Genomic DNA, 11,300 nt, shown 5'->3' on the forward strand with positions numbered 1-11,300 from the left:
TATTTTATTATTTTTTTAATTTATTTTATTTCCAGAATGTTGCTTTGATTACTGTGTTGTTAATTGTTGCATATTATTTTATTTATGTCTTTGTTAGCTTCATATGATTTGGTATTTTGTTTATTAAAATTGACCAATGAAAAAATCTCTTCATCGATTTTCGAGGCCTTCTCATTTTAATAGACAGAAATTTAGTTTAAGTTCATATTCATTATTTGTTAAAATTGACCGATGAAGAAATTACCATTGATTTCAAAGGCCCCCATGTTAATAAGACGGTTTTTTTAAGTTATTATTTGATTTATTTGTTTTTATTCATTTATTAACATTTTTACTATGTGTCTTTACAAGTCTCATTGAAGTTATTCGGATAGAGTTCGAATTATTTTTTTTGTTCATTATTGTGTATATTATTGACGTTAGGCAAACATTAAGCTGTTTCTTATATTATTATTTTTTTTTTTTAATTTGTGATTGTTGCATATTTATTGTACTAGTATATTATTTTTATATCCTCCTCAATTTGAAAAAATTAATTCAGCTAGGACCCACTTGTGGATTTCAAAGAATGTCTAATACCCCCCTTTCGGAATAACTTGAATCTCTTACCTAGAATCTATTAGTTTCATAGACATTTTTTTATTGAATTTATTAGTTAATTTCCTATTTTTTCCTAAAATTAGGTGGCGACTCCCTTTCTCTTTAATCTTTTTAAAATTCTTTTCATCCTTTTAAAATTATTTATTTTTTGTGACTTATGTGATGTTGCGCACTCTCAAGGGATATCAACAAGCAGTACACTAGATTCAATTTAATACTCCATCCATTTCAAAAAGAATGGTCTAGTTTGACTTGACACAGAGTTTAAGAAAATAAAAAAGATGTTTTAATCTTGTGGTCCTAAATTAAAGTTATGTCAAATGTATAAAATTGGTCTTTAATCTTGTGGTCTTAAATATGTCATGTGGAACAGTGAATGTAAAATGTTACCAAAAAAGAAAAGAAGTCATTTTTTTAAAACAAACTAAAAAGGAAAGGAAGCCATTCTTTTTTAAACGAAGGGAGTAACTTACATGGTCTATATAGATTAAATGGTAAACATCCACAATAATGAACTACGGTTACTTTCAAAGTATCTAACAAAGTGTTTTAATGATGTTATGCTTGCATTGACCATGACTATAACTTATGTTTTCTAACATTCTATCTTAAGATTTTGGTTTGTCATTGCATGTCATGTAAAGTCCTTTTAGCATGATTTCATTACTGTTATGCATTAATATCATACTTAGTACTTTCTATGTACTAACGCATACATGTGCCTATATTGTTTCACTAATGTAGAGTCTAATACTTCACCTCTGGTTAGTTGATCTCTTGGCATTAAAAGATTGGTGAGTCCTCATATTTCGAAAATCGAGACACTTTTACATGCTTCTTAAATTTATTTGTTTTGACATTTGTATGTGATGTATTAGTTACATCCCAACCACTTCCTTTTGATGTAATAGATGACTTGTTGAGACTATGTTAGACTTCCACTTTATCAAAGTCTTGTATGATATAAAATTATTTCTTTTGAAATATTTATTTCTATTATGGTCTATGATGTATGATAAGTGGCTTGTATAGGGTCTTTTGGAGTTATATACGTCATGTTACGCCTAGAGTATACTTTAGGTAGTGACAATATAGGAGCGGTAGTCCTTGAGCTTCAAAAATCTCAACTTACACTCCTCAAACCACTCAAAATGAACATCAAGGTGAGACAACCTGGACAAAGGTGTTGCACTGGTGGAGAAGCCCTCATCAAACCGTCTGTAGTAGCCTGCCAATTCGACGAAGTTCCAAACCTTAGTAACTGAAGTGGGCCTAGCCCAATCATGAATAGCCTTTATCTTCGTCGGATCTACCATGATGCCATCTTGGACACCACGTGCCCCAATAATGCTACAGAGTCATGTAAAAACTTGCACTTTGGGAACTTGACATAAAGTCGTTGATCTCTCAAAGTCTGAAGCACAATCCTCAAGTGCTGCTCATGATCACTCCTACTCTGTAAATATACCAAAATATCATCTATGAACACAATGACGAACAAATTAAGATACGACATGAACATTCGCATTATCAAGTCCATGAAGGCAGCATAAACATTAGTCAATCCCAAAGGCATCACTAGGACCTCGTAGTGGCCATAACGAGTCCTAAATGCAGTCTTACAAATGTTTGTTTCCCTAATCCTCAACTAATGGTAATCGGATCTCAAGTCAATCTTTGAAAACATTGCGGCAACCTGAAGCTGGTCAAACAGATAATCAATTCTAGGCATGGGGTAACGGTTCTTCACTGTCACCTTATTTAACTGCCTATAATCAATACACATGTTCATCACACCATCTTTCTTCTTCACAAAGAGAACGGGAGCACCCCAAAGTGATAAACTAGGCTTGACGAACCTATTACCCAAGAGATCTTGAAGATGAACACCGAGCTCCTTGAGCTCTGTAGGAGCCATCTGGTATGACAGAATAGAAATAGGTCGAGTGCCAGGCTCAAGTTCAATAGGGAAATAAATATTAGGCTTTGGGGGTAGTTCAGGTAGGTCGTTAGGAAACACGTCTACAAAATGATGACCAACTGGAACAAACTCATCTTAAGGGACCTCTCTACTCAGATCTTTCACATAATATAAATAGGACAAACACCTACTAACCTCCGAGCCTGAATAAAAGAGATAACCCCAACCGATATGCTACTAATTGAGCCCTGCCACACCACTGGGGGATACCAAGCATGGTTAAGGTAATAGTCTTAGAGAAGCAGTCTAAAATCGCACGGTAGGGGGATAACAAGTATATGTACAGAATCACATCAAAATCAAGCATGTCTAACAATATAAGGTCAGCCTAGGTGTCACGCCCCTAGATAGAAACTAAGCAAGATCGAAACACCTGATCCACTATTAAAGACTCACCCACGCGGGTAGACACACATAACAGTGATACCATAGGCTCAGAACTCATACCCAAAGAAGTATAATACACAAACACACAAGAATAGGTAGACCCTGGATCAAATAAGGCTGAGGTGGTCTGATGGCATATAAGAATCGTACATGTGATCAGATTGTCCAATGCCTCAGCTTCCGCCCTTGCTGGAACTGCATAGAAATGGCTTTATCTTTCTCTTCCCTGGCCATCAGTCCTACCAACCTGACCTACCTCTCCAGGGACCACCCCGAATACCTTGATGTCCACCGCGACGATCCTGACCCTGACCCTGACCTTGACCCTTAAGTGAAGGTGTTGTTGGTGGAGCTGCCTGTGGAGTGGAAGCAATCCACCTACTTATGGGACAATCTCAGGACTTATGATCAAGCTCCCAAACTCAAAGAAACCTAAAGATCTGCTCCCAAAAGAACGACTGCCATGACTTAAAGCATAAGACTGGGATCCATGACTAGGACTAGAGCCAACTGCACTCATGTTTTACCAGTCACCCTTTAAAGCCTGTAATGAGGCCTGAATAGGCCGGATGAGTTAGCCCTGCCGAAACCACTTCCCGGGCCTATCAGATGAGTCCATCTGCCTAGAAGAAGACCCGTTATAGTTGCCTTCATATGTAGCCCTTTAGTCGCTTCCCCCTTAGGCCTCACTACGAAGCTGCTCAATAGTGCGGGCGTGATAAAAATAAACATTTACTAAGGAATGACCTGCATAGGCCATAGACTGAGTCTCAATCCGCAACTGATGTCTCAACCCACAAACAAAACACCAAACTCTCTCATCTTCAATAGGTAAAATCATGGTAGCATGATGGGAGAGCTCTTGAAATCTCGCCTCATATTCAGACATGGTCATAGACACCTGCTCAACCTGAAGAATTAATCCATGAGATGATCTCTGACACTGCGAGGGATGAACCAGGCCAAGAACGCCTCATAAAACTTTGTCCAAGTGACTGGAAAAGACCCAATTTGTCTGGTCTCAATAAAGGTACATCACTACGGTCTGGCTGGACCATCTAGCTATTAAGTAGGGAAGTTGGCTCCTCTCGACTCCACCAGACCGAAAGTACACAACCGTTTATGACAGGTGGTAAGAAACTCACGAGCATCCTCACTCATAGTCCTAGAACACCTTGGAGGTGAAAGCCTAAAAATCACTTTGAGCATCTTCTGATCCTCTAGAGGCATAGCTCCTAGCACAATAACGGGCTGGGTACCCCATGAGGTACCTAGTCCAGAGGTGCCTCTAATGTAGATTGATCCTTCTAACTTGATGTTGGTGTAGGTGCTAGTGGTGGTGTTGGTGCTTGTGCTGGTGTTGGTAGTGGGGTCGAGGCCTTATGTATGCCACCCAGTATATATAGTCACAAGCTGAGTAATGGCTGCTTGAAGGTCTGGAGCCATAGCCGGTCCGGGTGGTGGCTAAGTTGGTTCTGGCCCTACTAACTGCTCTAGAACATGGGCTGTTAGAGGATCCATTTCTAGCTCTTGACCCCTCCATCTATTTGAGGTAGTATTGCACCCCTATTAGGCATGGTGGTCGACCTTTATCCCAAGCCGCCGCACGACGCGTGTGAGCTATCTTGCGAAAAGAGTGAAACATGTGATAGTTAAAGAAATCAATAACACACACTGCACGAAAGCAAAATAAAAGAGAAGAATACATAAAGACACTATGTAGCCTCCCAAAGATAGGATAAGGATGTCTCCGCACCGATCTGTAGGACTCTACTAGGTATTTTCTCTGTACAAGTGAGACTGATGAACCTGAGGCTATGATACCAACTTGTCATGACCTGAATTCCCGAGTCATGATTGCACCTACTATAATCCACAAGTAGGTAAGTTAGCCCGTACCCAAAACGACAAGTAATGAGTACAAGGGTAGAACTAATAAAGAATAATACTAACAATAAGAAAGGACAAATATGGAAGCCAACCAAAAACTATATATAAGTCCCAAAACCCTCCCAGAACCCGGAAGCCATGAGTATAGAGCGGTCTAAGATGAACAAATACAAGTCCCAAAAGTGGACCACAATAAGCCATCTCAAAGGAAAAAGACTACCTAAAAGTGAAAAAGCGCATGTCGATTCTGAAGAGGATTCTAATATCAAGACTAAGTTGTCGTGGAATGACATCCACCCACAGGCATCCATAGGAGGCTCCAAGCCTAGAACAACCCAGTCTAATGTCACCATTAAGACATACCCCTGCAGTAACCCCTCAGAGTCGTATAGATGGGAAGAGAAAGTAAAAGATCTACAAGTTGCATAAAATCCTAAACTAAGGTCCATACTATAAAACTCAAGTCTGTTATTCTAGTCTACAAGGATCTAATCCGTCCGAAACAACGTCGGAGACATGCCAAAGCTACAAGGCTTGCGTGTCTAAGACAACACTATTCTATTCTAAAATAAGGTTGAACATGCTTTAGAAAACAAGAAATAGCACAAGTAAATCACAGAGCATGCAACAAAACATATAAAACCCTAACTTACAAGGTACTACTCTCGAAACAGTGTTGATAAATCCTAAAACATGTTTTCTAAGAGGAAAAGTAGGAATAACTAGGTATCAGCCCCCAATTCACACTAATCATCATGAATTCACACATCCAACTATCAGCACATCAACTGATATGCTAAGTCACCAAAACCTTTGACGGGGTGGCTGAAATAATTCGAACCCTGTCCATGGAAACAAAATATGGTACCCCATCAGATTCAACATTTCAGACTCAATGGAACCATTAAAACTTCCATCCGAGGTCGTTTTGATGAAAAGTGAGTCACACACTCAAGTTCCATTTTAAGCAAAAATCCATAAGGGGGCTCAGAATCAGCCTAGAAGCCTCGGGATCCAAACGAACGGTCGTTCTACACCAAATTCAACATTCTGGGGTTAACCATGATGAAGGTATTCTAATTCGAGCTTGTTTACTAAGAATGTCGACTAAAGTCAAACTTAAGCGTTAACGTGGAAGTTAAAATGCCTAATCGCACATACTCACACTGAAAGCTTTGGGAGTCATGTCGACTATGCTACTAGCCTAAAATGACCCTTTTGGAGCTGATGGGGTCATAAGAATTGGATTTTGAGGTTATCTTCTTGAAATTTTTATAAAAATAACCACTCAAAATTCAAAAGCTCCAAAACGTTGAAACTTGCATAAAAACTAAACAATGACCAGGTGATTGAATTGTCAGCCCCAACAAATCATAACTGAATTGGGTCGCTATAGGAAAGATATAACCGATGAACATGAGGCATAAACATAGAAATGACCTGGATGTCATTATTCAGCTATTCGGTTTTGAAAAATTATTCTTTTTTTTTCTATTCTTATACCCATTACGTGTTGTTTCAGGTTACAAATTGGCTTACCTACTTGTAGGTTATAGTAGGTGTCATCATGAATCAAAAAAATTGATCGTGACAAATAAACTTTGCAAATATGGAGCAATTAACCACGACATTGATACCAATGAAAGATAATCAGAGAAAAATTGATGGGTTGTGTACCTTATATTTGCAATGGAAGTTGTTGATTTTGTGACCAAAAACAAGTTTCTAAATCCCTCTTTGAATCACTAGAAATTAAAATTTTGATTCACAAACTGAATGTCTATTTGGTGTTGATGTTAATATGAAAGAAAGAAATGTGTTTTATGTTTCAACCCTTTTGATCCATGTATCTCTTGTGGAAGAAGAACTAAAATATAAAGGGGAGTTCATCAGTTACTAAACTATTTTCCCAAACATTTCAAATTCTTAGATAACCACCATGTTATCTTCTTCTAAGAAACAAAACGGGTGGATTGATACATATGGGAGATCTATGACCCCTGAAATCTAACATATTTGCATGTTAGACAACAAATTAATTTATTAAGCCTCCAAAATTATGTTTTGAATAACTTATTGGACAAAGTAGGTGTAGTTAGGAAGGCATGCACTTCTGAATTTGTCTCTCCGACAACTTTTTAAGGGAATATTAGTGCATCTTCCGCTTCAACTTCTCGGTTCAAGATCGTAATTTTAATGCTCGGATGAAGGAATGTATTATATACCATTTACAAGAGATAAAGGATGAGATGAACCATGACATGTGATAAAATATGAGACTAGAAATAAAAGGAAAAAATAAAATGAGAAATGTTTTAGAAATGAGACCTCTTTCAGATTTTTAAATTCTATAAATTAATATAATTATTTAGGATAAAAATTTTACTATAAGGAGTCGTTTAATTGGGAACAAGTTATTCTAGGTTTAGTTATCACGGGGTTAACTATCTTGGGATAACTTATCACATCACTATGATATAAATGATGGGATAAGTTATCCCAAACATGAAAATCAAACAAGATACAATAATTTTATCCCATCGCCAATTAGTTTTAATCCCTCACACCAAACAACCCCTAAAGGTGTAATTGAGTTAGTAGTATTAAAAACACATTGCCAATTAACTAGTAAACGCATATCAAACTTGAATGATATATTACCAACAAATTAACAAATATTCGTAAATTTCCTAACAATTATTGACGAAAGTTTTCCGTGGCTAAAATTACTAGTGTAATTTAGCAAAAATAAATAATTATGCTTACTAACATATTTAAAATTCGTAGCTAAATTACCAACATAAATTTTCTATTGCTAAAATTGTCAACCAATTACAAATGTTTCTTGAAAAATTACTATTGGCCCTGCCAACCACATTAGTATCCATTAGTACAATTGCTACCAGAATACGAACACATTCAGTCTTTGTTACTGTAATTAACAACATATTTACAAACAAAATTGAGTAATAAAGTACCAAATTTAGTAGTCGGTTCGTAAAGATATTAATGATATACCAATCAAAAATTGGTTAGTGAATTTACCAACGAAAGTTTCAGGTCAAATTTTAAAATTCTCCAACAGCATCTTTGGGTGTTTACCAACTGATTTTTAGTTGATAATTTTACCAACAAATTAAAATTGATTGGCAAAATTTACCATCAAGCCTTTTAGCAAAAAAATAATAATATCAGTTGGTAACTAAATTTGCCAACTGATTTGATCAATTTACCAACAAAAGTTTCTGTTGGTAATTGGGGTTTCTTTTGTAGCATTTTAACTAACTTTCTTAAGCGTGTTCCACACCTCAAATAATTATTTATTTTGAAATGGAGAGAGTTTTTACCGGGTAATGCTAAATGGCCAGAAAATTTGGTCAGAAAATTAAAAAGTCTATAATATCTTTTTTATTTTAAAATAAACTAATCTTTTTTTCATTTTTTAGTTAAAAGGTATTAAAGTTAAAAGGGTAAAAATGTTCAAAAAGGTAAAATAAGATAGATAAAATACCATTTTGACCAAATTTTCTGACCAAAAGGATTTTTCCTTGCCACAAACGGGTTTTAAATACACATGGAAAATTCTTCTTCTTTTTTTTGTTGAAAACTATGTGCTACTTAATCATGATAATGTGAAACAATTACACCTTGATATGGGATGTTAATGTGTGTATCATGCTTAGGGTCCTCTTTTTGGAATAGAAATCAAACTTTCCTTGAAAACTATGACTCTCAAACTTTTTGGATAAGCATGTAAGTCGAATTTCTTGACTTCATTGGAAGTCCACTTTTACTTTGAAGAAGCAATAAATGATCCCTCCAAGTTGTTAATGGGAATTCAAAAGGAAAAGGTTTAATCATATACATTTTAGTCCAAGACTCGTGTACATTATTCTCCATCATTATCCAGATGTCCATGGTATGCTGAGTGAGATCATTATTGCTATTTGGAGGGGGATAACAAATCAAGGTTAGCAACTCATTCAAGACTGTGAGGCTATAACACTTACCATCAAAGACATTACAAGCATCAGGCATATTCATATTGTGAAAAATCTCAGTACTAATATCAAAGCATAGAATTACATATATTCGATCTGTTTTTGCATACCAATGAAATGTTCCATGATGAAGTATCTCGAAAGATGGATTACTAAACACACTAGGCAATTGTTGATCCATATCAGGATTCACATCTCTCCATGAATCAATGCACAAATCATAAACCTCTACTTTTTTCTCCTGCTTCTCAGGACCCCAATAAGCATCCAAAAATACTTCCGAAATCCTTACAAATTTGTAATCATTTCCAATCGAATCAAAACCAAATCCAATGCCACCTTTAAAGCTACGATGAAAACCCTTTTCACAAACGAAAGGGCTAGGTGGGAGTGACATATAGTTTCTAGTAGCTGGATTAAATAAGACAATAACATCATTATCCGTCAAAACAATCAAACCATTGCAAGGGCCAACGAGTTCATTAAAACGACGAGTGAAGTTTAGATATGGAAGATCAAGATCTAGTAAAACTAGATCATTGTGATCATTGCTAGAATTAATAGACAAGACATTTTTAAATCCTTCAGTTTCTTTGAAGGAACGACTAAATATAATGAATTCATTGTTTGTAGTTGTAGTGTCATTGATATGAATATTTTTAAATCTTGAGGATTGTATAACAGTATACCAACTTTTGGAGTTGAATTTAAATCTTAGAAGAGATTTCACTGAAAATCTCAAAAGTATATAAATTATCACATCCTCAGGTAATATTTTCATAATTTCATTCGACATAGTTGGTTCTCTACAATGAAAAACGAATGATGTTTTCACCTCTTCTTAAAGTATAACACACCAGTAATATCTCTTTTGAATTGGACGCTAAACCTTATATCCCGCATAGTCAGTTATCACACTTGCAAATTATCCGCCAAATAATATTCATTTTCTCCTTCATCTTTAATTGAAAAAGTATGAAAACTTATTTTTTAGATTTAAAATTATTCAATCATCATCATATATTATTAAAAGTAGAAATGTAAAGTCGAATTATCATTTTACCCCCTTACACTAAATAAAAAACTTTTAAAACATTTTATTAATCAAATATTATGTTATACTAATATATATGAAATACTGAAAGTGGGAATTTTGAACTTAAAAAATGAAAGACGAAATTGTCTATGAAAAGTTGTTAGACATTTTTACCCTTTTAAAAACTCATATGGAAAGGCCCTAAATTGAAAAGTTCAATTGCCGAAATATTTATTAAATATTGAACGACCATTTGATCCTTCACTTAAATATTACTCCTATTAATAATTTTGTACAAAAATATATATTAAAAAAGTAATAATTTTATATAAAAATAAATAAATAGAAGTTGTGAATTTTATTCTCTAATAGATGATAATTTATGGTGCATTGAACTATATTAATGGAGAGAATTGTTCACCTTCCAATAATTATTACAAGCTTCAGTAGTTATGCACTAAATGATACCTCATCCTAAAAATAATTTTACACGTTTCAATTCCTGAAATAATTTGTAAGTTCACAAAAATAAACCCCTCAAATTCTTGGCTGCGTTAGTATATCATTATATACAGTATATGTATGATTAAATGTTTAAAGGCTCCCTTTTTAATTTTATTATAATGAATGTTAATAATACCTATAATAAATGTTAAGGAAGAATCCTGCGTCAAAAGTTATTTACTAAAATATGATTTATAATTTTTTTCCCAATTATATCCTTGAGCAAAAAAAAAAGACCTTAAATAAATGATTACTTATAATGAGGTGAATGTAGACAATTATTTCATACATTTGATTTGCTATATGATTTGTAACTTCAATCATGTTATGATTCGACCTTTCATCATTTGTTCATCATCTTCCATTGTTATAAAATATTTTCCATCCATTTTTAAGTTTAAATTCCTTCTTTAATATTCAAGCCTAATGTTTGTTTGTTTGATCTTCAGCGGTTATAATACTTTTGTTTTGCTATCTTTTGACGTTCTACATTATTTTATTACATATAAAGGTGTACATTAAAATATCAGACTATGCAATCATTTTTCTTTGCTTGTCGTACATTAAAATATCAGACTATGTAATCATTTTTCTTTGCTTGTCTTACTTGCCTACTAGAAATTGAACATATGGCAACACTTTTTCTTGCAACGGTTATACAACCATTGCAATAGATAGTCAATGGCAACGGTTCCGCCCGTTGCATAAGATTATTGGATCTGTTAGAACACTTATCTAATTGAACTATTGCGGTAGGAGAAGAACTGTTGCGGTAGATATAACTATTACAACACTTACAATATTCGTTGCTATAGTTGTCTCTATAGTAACAGTTAATTAATAAAAATATGTATGGCAACGCTTTTTATTTGGCTCCTTATTTTCCCACCTTATAATTTGG

The 11,300-nt window shown here is 34.7% G+C and overlaps 1 protein-coding gene across 1 annotated transcript; it reads right to left on the bottom strand.

Annotated features, from left to right (window-relative positions):
- Window positions 1-8,543: 8,543 nt before the first annotated feature.
- Window positions 8,544-9,655, bottom strand: LOC125813078 (F-box/kelch-repeat protein At3g06240-like). Its single transcript, XM_049492569.1, has one exon. The coding sequence runs from the start codon at window positions 9,653-9,655 to the stop codon at window positions 8,591-8,593; it is 1,065 nt and encodes a 354-aa protein (XP_049348526.1). The 3' UTR covers window positions 8,544-8,590.
- Window positions 9,656-11,300: the final 1,645 nt, after the last annotated feature.

Source organism: Solanum verrucosum, unplaced genomic scaffold (genome assembly GCF_900185275.1).
Source record: "Solanum verrucosum unplaced genomic scaffold, falcon-dt-bn FXZP01000256.1, whole genome shotgun sequence".
In the NCBI taxonomy this organism is placed as follows: Eukaryota; Viridiplantae; Streptophyta; class Magnoliopsida; order Solanales; family Solanaceae; genus Solanum; species Solanum verrucosum.